The sequence below is a fragment of the Abramis brama genome (genome assembly GCF_963993115.1).
Source record: "Abramis brama genome assembly, chromosome: 9".
Taxonomy (NCBI): domain Eukaryota; kingdom Metazoa; phylum Chordata; class Actinopteri; order Cypriniformes; family Leuciscidae; genus Abramis; species Abramis brama.
This window is the reverse complement of record NC_139971.1, coordinates 33096070-33108556: the sequence shown is the minus strand read 5'-3', so window position 1 is coordinate 33108556 and position 12487 is coordinate 33096070. Positions and strand designations below refer to the sequence as shown.

Below are 12487 nucleotides of genomic sequence, written 5' to 3'. Positions count from 1 at the left end.
TCGATTTCAAGTTCATACACTACGGATACAAACTTTGCACAAAGAAAATAATTCCAACATAAAGAGAAATTAAAGTATTCTACCTCTTCATGGGAGGGTAGTTTCATGCTACTGATGATCTCCAATGCACTCAGTTTTTCCTTCTCTTTCATAAAAAGCCATATGTGTGGGATGGGTTCTGGCACCACCATCTTTTCTGAGTCTTCGGCACCATCAGTTGACACTTGGGTCTGACGAGGAGCTGGTGACTTCATATCTGCACGCTCCACCTTCAGCTTTTCCTTCTCAGCTGTCTCCTTCTCTCGTTCCTTCTTGCTCTTTTTGGCAGAGGGAGGAGGACAATCCATGTCTCTGGTCTCTTGGCCTTCGGGCTGTAATAAAAGATTCTGCGTTCGGTCCCAGAACTGAAGAACGTGTAGGAGTTCTGTCTGGCTCTGTTCGTACAGTTGGAATCGGGCCAGTAGTTGTCTGTCACTCTCAATGGACTGTTGACAGAGAACAACAAAATACAGCAAAAAATTTAAAACTAGATTTTTAAACATAACTGGACAATGTTAAGCAGCCAATCTTTTGTACAGCAATTACAATTGGTGCTGCTTGTGGTACAGAAATTATACATTTTATCTTGATTGGAAGTCAAATACTTAATACATTTCATCTACTCATGTTACTAAATTTTAATCTTCAGGCTTCACAAGAAGAGTCGTTTGAAGGTAAGCATATTGTCAATTCTACTCTCAAACAAACCATCTCTTGTTGTAGGTCCTCAGAAGGTGGCGGAGTGTCTTCCTCTCGAGGTCTGGTATCAGAGTCTTCACTAGGTGTCATCTCCTCTGCTCTTAAACTCTCAAGCTCCTGTTGTCTTCTCTCAACTTGTTCTTGCTCAAACTTTTCCAGTTCTCTAAAGTAATACACAATTTGGTCGTATGTGCAGTTTTTTATTTATTAAAATTGAGTGTGAAGAACTCTTTGAATATTTGCTATCATTACTAATTTAGAATGTATTTACTTTTTTTGTAAAACCTGTAATTAAAATTGACCTAAAAAGACTTGTTTACAGTATACATCCTGAATTAAATGTATTTGTCGATGGATTAACATTTAAAAGTGAAAAATGTAAGGCATAAAATATTAGTGTTATGACTCTAACTTAAAACACTTACTACAAATTAAATACTTTATTTGTTTAACCGCATGTCATATGACCATTAACAGACATCAGAGAACCGTGAACATGCGACAGTGTTAATAAATTAGTGAAATATTAACTTACAGTACTCAAATAAATATTTTATGTCAAAGGGCTTCGGCTGACAAAAAAAGTTTGGGAACCCCCGTTTTGGAATATAAGATTAAGGTAAACAATTTTTCCAGTGTACTTCAAAAACAAAAATAATCTTATGCTGAATTAGTGCCAGAAGGGTGTAGAGCACCTGAGCTTGAAGGCACTGTAGCTGTTAAAGAGGTCCATAACATAAATATGGCGACGGTTGTTGAATGCTTTCAGGATGATCTGGAGTGTGTTACTTAGAGAGCTGCTGTACAGTGTCTCCAATCCGTCAATCACAACACCACGTTGACAGTCGCTAAGCTATGGCATGGAAGCAAGGAAGACAAAAATCATTATGTGCCGTCTACATATGCTGTGATTGACATAAACTATCATCCGTATATCAGATACCAGGCATAGGGTATACGATAAAATGTACACAACGTAGAAGCCTCTCACCTGCAGTCTTTCTGACAGGATCTCTACCAACACATCATCAGGCAGGAGGCAGTTAATCAGCGCCAGCTCTTCATTCTGACTGACACTCAGATGCCTGGATGCCTGACCATCTGTCTGTAACACAAACATACACATTTTTATTTATATCCATTCATACATGATCCAGTACACAACAGATCCACATATTACAGCATATGTTTTACTACAGTATCTTACTATATTATGTAGGGAAAGTCTCTTATCCTCACCAACACTGCATTTATTTTATTTGTATTTATTTTTTAAACAGTAAAGTCAGTAATATTGTGAAAGATTGTTACAATTTAAAATAACTGATTTCTATTTCAATGTATTTTCATGTATATATTGTAATTTATTTCTGTGATGGCAAAGCTCAATACTCAGTCACATGATCCTTTCAAAATCATTCTATGATATGATTTGTTGCTCAAGAAACATTTCTTATTATTACCAATGGTGAAAACATTTGTGCTACTTATTCTGTATTATTTTTTTAATGGTGATACATTTTTTCAGAATTCTTTGATGAACAGAATTTAATTTTCATTTTTCATTGATTTTTTTTTTTTTTTAATTTTAACTATAAATATCTTTCTATATACACTGTATATATTGCAATATCTTTTTAGAAAAATGTTTTAACAAAATAAAATGTTTTATCAAAAAAAAATTCTTGCTTTAATTATTATTTTCTTATTTCTTATTTTCTTCTTATTCAATTTCATCTGATATATATGTGACTAAGTGAAAAGCCCAAAAAATGTGTGTACCACTGAAGCAGCAGGACCATAGCTGTCATTCTTCTGTGAATGCCCTGTAATGTTTGTTTTGTTGCGGGTTGAGGCAGAAGATGGCGGGACTTTAGGATCACTGGTCTGGCTGCCCTCTGCCGTGTGTTTGGCAACTGCTTCAACACTAAGAGCACCAGTACCCTGACCAGGAGGGGCCATCATATCTGTCGCTGCCTCCTCCACTTCCTTCTGAGCATACACCACAGCAAACTTGGCACATAGTTCTCTTGCCCTCAGGGCTGCAGAGCCGTTCCCTGATGACACGGCCTCCTGCACCACCTCATCTACACTGAGACAAGCCGCCCCATAGTGCTTAGCCAGAGTAACTGCTGTCCTTGTTTTACCTGCACACAGATGCTTACATTTACATCAGAGCAAACACGCTGAGATGCGATAATTTTGTGCTTGGAATTTTTTTTTGAAAAAAAATTAATTATCATTTTCCCTGACATCTTACCTGACAGAGGAGCGCCATGCACAATGATGGCAATGCCCCAGCGATTTAGAGCAGCCTTGCCCTCTGGTGAAAGATCAATGCCCATGTGACGTGCGATAGCTCTGGACACAGGGTCGTATTCCAGATCCCCCACTGCAGTTTCAGCACTGATGTTGTCTTTAGTCAGGCCTTTGAGGAGAAGACACATGTATTCTCATTTTTGTGCCTGCAATAATGTACTGTATTATAATACCAATCTCATAAAGAATGCAAATGCATTTAAATTACTATTGCCCACAGTTGAACCATACCTTTACCACCGAGTGTTTCACCCTCAGATGGTTCAGCTGTCTCCTCCTTGTCATCTTCTGCAAGACCTTCCTCAGATTCTTAAAAACAGGCGAGATCTATTGGATTAATTTGAAATTATGCCAAAAGGAAAAATCTGTGATCATGCACTCGTCCGATTTGTGTTAGTCTTGTATAAAATTCTACATCAATTATAAATCAAAACCTCATTTCAAAATTTGTAGCTAAAAAGTTATGGCTAGAAAGGCAGTCTGACAAAACACAAGCAAATATCCTTTGTTTATTACAAACACAGCATAAAAAGACGCACTTTAACTCATTTTCGAAAATGTGCATTTAAAGGTGCTCCATGTAATTATTTTCATTGTAGTAAAGCATAAAAATACCATATGTTTGCATAGATGTATGAAACATGCTAAGTTCAAATATTTGTTTGTTTACTGTACTAGTACTGTACTAGTTATTCTACATCTACTAGTCTGTGTGATCCCGCTCACAGCCAATTTACCCAATAATATTTCGGTATAGTAGTATTTAGGAATAGTAAGTCAGTTGGCAGAAAACACAGAGATGGAAGCCAGCAAACAAACTGGTTCAGAGATCGCAAATTAAAAAAAAAAAAAAAAGCCTCTGCAATAAAGAAAATTGTAAGCATATACATTAGCTGATCAACTTATACTGTAAGGCTCCTCGTTTTCCATTGTCAGTTACGGTATAGTTATTATCATATAGACCAGGGGTTTTCAAACTTGGTCCATGGAAAGGTTTAGAAAGACATTGTGTAAAAATAAATAAAAAATTATTAAATAAATAATAAATACATTTAAATAAATTTAAATTTCAGATTTGGGAGTTGGTGACATTTAAAAGATTAAAACCCCCTCATATAGACCATCTCTGCTGCAGTATGCAGTACCCTGGTTGGTTTGTGAGCTGTACTCTTTGTAGTAGTCCAACAGTTCTGGGGGCAGAGTCTCGCCAGGAGAACGGGGAGGTAGAAGTAACACATTTTGAGCATCATATCCTTTTATCATCCGCAAGATCTGAGGAGCAGAACATAAAGAAACAATGGGAAAAGAAAATAAATATATAATGGGATTGTCCAGACAGTGTCCAGGGCTACATTAAACCAAACACATCTGTGAGAATCTAAAGTCATTGTTGAGAAATAAGATTCCTTGGGAGAAATAAATATCTAAATCTTATATATAAATGAAACAATTAATAACATAGCTCAGATATTGTATTCTTGGAAAAATGTATACAATTCTTTTTTCATATTCTAAATCTTCATGTTGAAATATTTATATTGACAGTATGTCATCACATTACTTTTAATATAAATATTTAAATCACGACAACTCACTGAATAGTTTTAGCATGTTATTGAATATGCCAATATTAATTTATTTGGTCTTATATTTTACGCTGCTGCTGCTGTTGATTATTGCTGCTGCTGCGGAACAAGCAATCTCATTGGCTGCAGGATCAGCAGAGGCCAATCAGCTTGTGCCATGTGGTAATAATGTGATTGCTTGCAGACTGCATTTAAAGGACCAATCAGCCTGCACCCTAGAGTTTCATGACTGAACTGGATTTTTGACAGAAATATTGAGATAAAGACATCTAAAAATATATATCCTGGCAAAAATCCCATTTGGAACCAATTAAGCTCACCTCTTCCTCTTCTAGGTACTGTTTGTCGAAGTCCAGAGAGTAAAACTCAACAGGGAACGGGCAAGGGTTGCGGACAATCACTTCAGCAACCTTTCCTCCACTATAGGGTAGGATGGACGCCATATCTAGTTCTGAGGAGGAAAACTCCAGCTGAGGCTCTTCTCCTTGTCCTTGGGCCAGCAGCAGGATCTTCTGAGTGCTCTGAGCCACTGTTATCACTAGTCTCTGACTGTACGCCCTCTGAAGGGAACACATAAGAAAAGAGGAAGCAATCAAGCTTATGAATAAAAACATACAACAACATCCATGTTGAAAACAGTTGTGCGGCTTAATATATTTGTGGAAACCGTGAAACATTTTTTTCAGGATTCTGAATAGAAATTTCTAAAGAACAGCATCAATTTGAAATCTTTTGAAACATTATTCTTCTAACATTTTGCTTCACTGTAACTTTTGATCAATTTATAGCACACTTGCTGAAGAAATGTATCAATATCTTTACAAAAATTTTGACCAGTAGTGTATATGAAAAACTAATAATTGTGTAATCATACAGTATCTAGTGTCTGTGGTTGACTTTACCCCCTCTGCTGGGCTGAATTTGACCTGCATGTTGGTTCTGTCACCAGGATAGAGTGTGCCATCGGAGGGCAATAACTCAAAGACAACAGGAGGAGGTCGCTGTTTCAGCAGAGCCTGCCGTCTGAGGTACAGAGGGATGTGCTTGTCAATCTAATCACAAAACCAAAACAGAAAACAAAACATCTGGGATAAATTTCCACTTAATCACAACAAAAACTAGATATGTTATCAGAGGAAAAAACATTATAACAACAAATGGTAAGAGCACTGAAGTAAACCTCATAGTGCAGCCTGATCTAAAACTAGAAGCAGCAAACATGCCATAAAGACAAATGAATCTCAGCCCTACGGCCAACATGCTTTAATATCCAGTAGATATCTATAATTCATTACTAAACCAGCTAATAATGATGGAAATGAACCTCAGACCCAACATTAAATCAAAACGGACTCTATTTACTTTTTCAATACATGATCATATTCATTCTGTGAATAAATAGTGCATATTATTCAAAAGAAAAAAAATTACTTTGGCCCTTTGCTTGTAGTGTAAAAGGCTTGTACCTTCTTTGGCCGTTCCTCCTGTCTGATACTCCACTCACAGGGCACTGGCCCATCATTGTACAGCTGGACCGTGATCACCTGGCACTGGCCACACTGGATGGTGTCAAACTGCAGTGTGTCTGTTGACACTGTGAGGGAGGGCATGGTGACCTCTGCACATAAACACACCTGCACTTGGGGTCCCTTTGTCACCTGTCAAACACAGGATTTAGTGACACAGAAAATCAACAAAGGGGCTATAATGTACAATAAACATAGCGGTGTGTACTGTACAAACAATATGCAAAATGTATCAAATTCACTAATAAATTGTAGCTAATTATATTATCAGCATAATAATGCGTGAGAAGTTGAATAAAAAAAGTAACAAATTTTAAGATGTCACAATTTTGCTTCCATTTGTTAAATGAAAATGAATATTTCTTATTCATTTTGTCATAACATTTGTGTTGGCACAAGTCTGTATGAGTGAATGATTATGATGGTGAATGTTTGCAATCTCAAAAGGCATGAAAAGTCAATATTTTATCTTCATCCTGTACTTCTTTGTCTCAGATATTTAATGTTGCTTTCATCAAACCTGTATGGGCATAACTGCATTGATCTTTCCCAGATTGGCCTCACGGGTATCAAACTTCACTTCAAACGTCTCTGTCTCACAGAAGGGCAAATTCTGCACCCTGTCCAATTCTGTACTAAACCCTGTGAGAGAGAAAAAGAATTAATATTAATAAAGCTATAATGAACCATTCTGTTTTAGGCTTTGCCGATACTAACATACTGGAATAATAACACTCATAGAAAAAGCTAAATTTTATTCATGAACAATCTAAACACATCACAAAGATTGACACCTACTCAAACATCTGTTTCGCTGAAATGGATGATGTCCAGAACAATAATCTCTGGCTATTTTAAATCTATTGAACATTCTGTGGTTTGGACCAACCTGTGCCTGCCAATGAGCTCTTGTCAGCTCTGAAAGATACAGCCACTGGACAAGTGTTGGTTATTTTGACAATGTGGGTCACGATGCTGCCATTGATGACATACCCAAAGTCCAGTGTGTACTCAGGCAAGATTAACCTAAAGAGAAGGTCTATCAGACACACGCACTGATCGCTTGTAAAAAACGAAAGGTTTCTACATGAATAGACTTACTTGCACAGCTTCTTGAGCCAGTTGTTCGGGGACCCAGTTGCTCTTAGATCAGTGACTTGGTGCTGTTTCTGAACAGCCATGGCATTTTCCTTCACAAGGAGTCGTTCTAACTCCATCTGCAGCAGGGCATCATACTACGGCACACGTATAAGGACACTATTTATAGTACCACACACAAATATATACATACAAAGTTGTAATGATGGCTATTCTCACAGGAGTTTAACGGATTACACAAGTAATTTATGGGTAAGCTAGGAAGAGGAATGTCCAATTATCACAGACACTCACAGTGGGAATGTAGTCGTCTTCAGGTGGCATCTCCTCCTTTACTGTCACAGGCCTGCTCAACACCCCTTCCCTTAATTTCTCATTCTCCACCGAGTCTTTTGCCTCCTCTAGCAAAGAACCATATATCTCTGCATCTAGCCAGTGAACAGAAAACACCTTAATAAGGTTTCATAGCCTCTTCCGAAAGCCCTATTCAAATGAGATTTCATTTCAGAACATATTTGTGTACACAAATGTATTACTTTGGATGTCTGTAATTTTGTCAGTTTGTACAGGATGCACAATGTTTGCAGGAAAAGATAGGTAATGCAAATGCTGAATTGCTTTCACACATAATTGATCTATTACCAATTTTGTTTAGAGAGTTGTTTCTCCCTCTTCCTCAAACTTGGCACTTGCCAGATTGAGGACACGCAACAGGAACGAGCACGAGTGACAATTCTGTCATGAGGTTGAAGGAGAGAACCCAAACGCAGACGATATGCAGACACTCAAGGTTTATTACAACACAAAACAGAAAACAAAACCCACGAGGGGGCAAAACAGGACTGAGGAGAGGTCACTTTGACTTAGACAAGATAATAAACAAAGACTAGATTCTGACTTGATGATGACAGGAAACAAACTCACAATTCTCATTAAACAGGATTCTGACGAAGTACTCACAGGACTGTCACAAAGCTTAACACGCAGTGTTTGACAATGTACCGACACAGGACAGAAAACATGAGGGGATTAAATAGGGAGCAAACTAATCAGGAACAAAGGTGTAAGCGATGATATGATGATTACAAGATGAGATAACAAGGGGGCGGGGTAAGGTGACAAGACAACGCAAGCACACAGCCCAAACAAATGGCCATGTGCTTACACATAAAACATGAGTCTGTCATGATCCTGCCTCAAGACAAGAGAAGATCTGGGACACGAAGGCAGAATCATGACAAATGGAAGGTGACGAGCCTTACACTGTAAGTTGATGTGTTGATTTATCTGCTTTTTGATGCATCTCAGGTCTTAGAGCTTTTTAAATGGATACAGAGGCTTTTTAGGTCAGTTAGAATCTGCTAGGTCAGGTAGAATATGGATAATATCGGCTTTTAGGTCAGGTAGATTAACTGGCTGTAGCACTGTTTTTCAGAGAAACAAGTGTTTGAACAAGCATGTTTCCTAAATCTCTGCAAACAAATCATGGTATTTTTATGATTTAGTACAGTCAATCATTAGCACCTATTATTTAGGCACCTTTAAAGAAAAAGAAAAAGCAACAGTAAAACATTAAAATAGTTTGGTTCAAAATCAAATCATCTTACGAATTGCTATTACAAATTCAACAATGTCTTATTATAGGCCTTATAGTGTGACTTAATGTCGAAGTATTGACCTTATGATGTAAAAATATCTCTTGAGCAACAAAGTTTCTTCTCTCTTTAGTACAAACTGCCTGTGTTAGTAAAACAAAGAATCCGATCAATAGGTAATCAGAGAGCAACACAGCATTCCTTCCTCAATAATAGTTGCACTATTTGCTCTATATCCACAAGACCTCAGTTCCCACTGAGAGCAAAACTGCTTGTTTCTAAGATAAATAGCATTCTTTCTGGCTGGCTGCATATCAGGCAAGAAAAAGGGTTTGAACAGTTCTAGCGCAGGGGCTGAGCTAGTCCAAGGTCAAGACCATTATGTCAGTCTGCAAGCTGGCATGGTGCGACTGTGTTTGATTAAAGGTTAGGCGAGCCAGGACGCAGGGCTGGCCTCCTTTCAATTGTATTTGATGAGAGTGAAAGTTGGACCATATTCAAGAATTTAAAACATCCTGTCAGAAATTTGCAATGTGTCCGACAATTTTGTGATGCTCTGTTGGCCTCAGAATGGCTAATTCATTTATATGGTTCGATTAATTCGATCATATGAAGACGTGGTGTCTGACTTGGCCAATAACATGTTTTGTGTGAACCTTTCCTGAGAGCACACTTGTCCTCAACAAGCCACATAATTTGAGCTGTTTGAATTCTTTGTTTTGGTTAAAGGTTTGTTCAGATCTCTAGTGCACTACCAGAAGTTTGGGGTCAGTACGATTTTTTTTAATGCTTTTTTAATTTATCTTTTAAGTCTCTTATGCTCACCAATGCTGCATTTATTTGATCAAAAACACAGTAAAACTTATCTATTTTTATATCATTTAAATGCTATTTTTTCTTGTGGTGGCAAAGCTGAATTTTCAGCATCATTACTTCAGTCTTCAGTGTCACATGATCCTTTAGAAATCATCCTAATATGATGATTTGGTGCTCAAGAAACATTTCTTATTGTTGTCAATGTTGAAAACATTGTGCTGATAATCTTTTTGTGGAAACTATGATACTTTTTTAGGATTCTAAAAATGTATTTGAAATAGAAAGTGTTTTGTAAAATTATAAAATTTCTTCATAGTGACTTGTGATCAATTTAATGTATCTTTCCTAAATAAAAGTATTAATTTTCTTTAAAAAGAAAAATCTTACTGACCCCAAACTTTTGAAAGGAAGTGTATGACCGACAGCAACTTACTCAGGTCTCTAGGAAGGTCCAGACACAGTCGAGGGAAAATACCCTCTCCTCTTACAGTAATGACTTCAGTCTCATAAAAGGCCACTTGCAACTGAAAGGTCTTGTGAAAGACTTCTGGAATTCCTGGAAGGTAGTATACACTGAGCCTCATTTCTGCATACGGCTCTAGGTGACCCTTCAGAAGAAACACAACCATGACACATGATGCACTTGGGCCACAAATTTGATAGGAAGAAAAGTAATCAGTGTTTTAAAACATGAAGAACATCTCACCTTGCTGGGAATGATGAGAGGCTGACCAGGTAACAGTTGCTCAAGAAAGACTCCTGATTCTCGAGTTAGAGAAGAGAAATCAAATCCAACTTTCCCTGTGTTCTTCAAAATGAGCTCTGCTTCAGCTACATGGTCAAACAACTATGATTATAGGGGGGAAAAACAGAACAAAACCTTTCATCTATACAGATTGCTGCTGAATTAGTCATATTGCTATTTTGTTGAAAGTGTGAAGTTACCTGTAAACCAAAGTCAATGTCATTTGTGTCCAGTGTATACGAAACAAAAGAAGCCTGACCCTTGAGTGTGATCTCATAGGTGGGCCCTCCTTCCACCTCACACAATGCCAACACATGCGTGCTGATCTCAGCGTGACCAAGAAATGAGAAGGTCACCAGCTTGGTGTCACCAGGCTGTAGTTCCCCATACAGTGAGGAGATATCAAACACCTATGAAATGGATGAGAGCAGCTTCAAAATGTATAATACTTTTAGAGAATATATCAACATTAAGGGACGAACACAAGGTTATACGGACCTCTTTCACACTCACACTTGGATGCCCATTGGCTGTGAGATTGATGGGTTTGCTTTCCAGCTCTGTGCTCACTGGCCGTGTTGAGTAGGTCCTATTCTGCTCTTGTCCACTACCATGATGCAATTCATCCTCTTCCAATTGAGGCATGATTACATCAGTCTCCCTGCAAAAATATAAACAATGACACATTATTAGTGGTTTTCACCAATCATTAGATCTCCATCTCTCTAACTTCACGTTCTTGTTCCGCCTTAAGGGTCAGGCGGAAACTAAATTGAGTCAAGATGGCTGTTAATTACAGAAAGCATTAAATAATTGAACAGGTGTAATTTATCAGAAGAAAAGTTAACACAGAAAATCTCAGGCTCTGAAGAAAGGGAAAGGAATAGACTAAGTGCCTCATTCAGAATAAGTGTTGATGGAATCAATGCGTCATAATATTTTGCTTTCAGAAATAAAGCAAATCAAAAAATCTTGTAAAAACTATTCAGATGGAAGGCTGTATTGAAGCTGAGCAGGCTGGGACAGTGGGTGTCATTATAAATGGAGTCAGCAGGGGGCGCTGTTAATCAAAAGATGTAACTTCATTTTTTTTTGATAAACCAGGAGGCGATTGCTTAGTACAGATAATGAATAAGCTCCACAGGACCCCTGGAAATTAAAAACACCAGTCATATCTAGAAAAAAAAAATCCTTCTAAAATCCATCTGAAAATGTACAACTTTTGTGCTTGAATGGTATTTGTTTTAAAATGTTTGCGTGTTCAACAAAATCTCTAGAACCAGGTTGAGGACATAGAACAAATGACAGTGCTGAGAGCGTTTCAGATACCAATGTGAAGGGAAGTCTGGTGCAGGTGTTCTCAAAGGCTGAAGTCTCTCAAGAGACATGTGCTGCCAGAAACGCTCGCTACGCTAAACAAACGCACAGATAGCGCCTCACTTTTACCTGCCCTTCTCGATATGAGTGCGTACGTGATGGGTGCTCTTGAGCAATCTAATGATTCTGTAGGAGGCTACGCTTCGTTCTCTCATTATCAACTTGGAGAACCAGTGAGGAGCTGAGGTAATACTCAAAGGTCTGCTAACATGATGAGATTTAGGTAAACATCCCCCTTTATATGTATCCTCATAATTCCTGCTTATTATCAGAGAGGCTTCAGGGAGTTGTCAGCCTCTAGTATCACACAGAAGCTGTTCTCAGACCTGTTTGGGTCCATCTTGCTGTCAGCTTCTCTCTGCTCTAACAGCTCCCTCTGCGCCTCCCCACTCTCCTTTCTTTTTCCCCAAGCGTCTCCTTTAGTCCCCTGGCCTGTCTCGTTAAAAAACCTACCAGAAAAGAAGGAAAAAAGTAATCAGTCTTATATCAGCCGCAGACACCACAAGAAACTGTCCATCAGCAAGAAATCCGCCATGTGCCAGGAGCCCGAATGGATCAACCAAGTGGTCCAATAATAGCGGCTTTGCTCTTGGTTTAATTACTGATAGGCTTTTAATTAGCAGGCTGGACAATGCATGCTAAAAACCCTGCGATAATGATAGGAAAGGTCATAGTCTTATTGGATCA

The 12487-nt window shown here is 38.2% G+C and overlaps 2 protein-coding genes across 2 annotated transcripts in view; one reads left to right on the top strand and one right to left on the bottom strand.

The window, feature by feature from the left end:
• The window catches only part of LOC311089526 (hydrocephalus-inducing protein homolog), a gene marked incomplete at its 5' end in the record, with an annotated part of 145440 nt that overhangs the window by 66355 nt on the left and 66598 nt on the right, over positions 1–12487 (top strand). The gene's annotated exons all lie outside the window — the stretch shown is intronic.
• hydin (HYDIN axonemal central pair apparatus protein) overlaps positions 1–12487 on the bottom strand; it is a gene marked incomplete at its 5' end in the record, with an annotated part of 52575 nt that overhangs the window by 20321 nt on the left and 19767 nt on the right. Inside the window, 20 exons of the mRNA XM_084125140.1 lie at positions 84–485; positions 748–901; positions 1434–1591; positions 1730–1843; positions 2521–2885; positions 2999–3166; positions 3289–3366; positions 4203–4329; positions 4964–5203; positions 5546–5695; positions 6110–6301; positions 6690–6811; positions 7059–7195; positions 7271–7404; positions 7562–7695; positions 10112–10286; positions 10385–10525; positions 10624–10833; positions 10922–11084; positions 12127–12249. Of these exons, the coding sequence (XP_083981266.1) occupies positions 84–485; positions 748–901; positions 1434–1591; positions 1730–1843; positions 2521–2885; positions 2999–3166; positions 3289–3366; positions 4203–4329; positions 4964–5203; positions 5546–5695; positions 6110–6301; positions 6690–6811; positions 7059–7195; positions 7271–7404; positions 7562–7695; positions 10112–10286; positions 10385–10525; positions 10624–10833; positions 10922–11084; positions 12127–12249 (3487 nt within the window). The remainder of the gene's footprint in view (positions 1–83; positions 486–747; positions 902–1433; positions 1592–1729; positions 1844–2520; positions 2886–2998; positions 3167–3288; positions 3367–4202; positions 4330–4963; positions 5204–5545; positions 5696–6109; positions 6302–6689; positions 6812–7058; positions 7196–7270; positions 7405–7561; positions 7696–10111; positions 10287–10384; positions 10526–10623; positions 10834–10921; positions 11085–12126; positions 12250–12487) is intronic.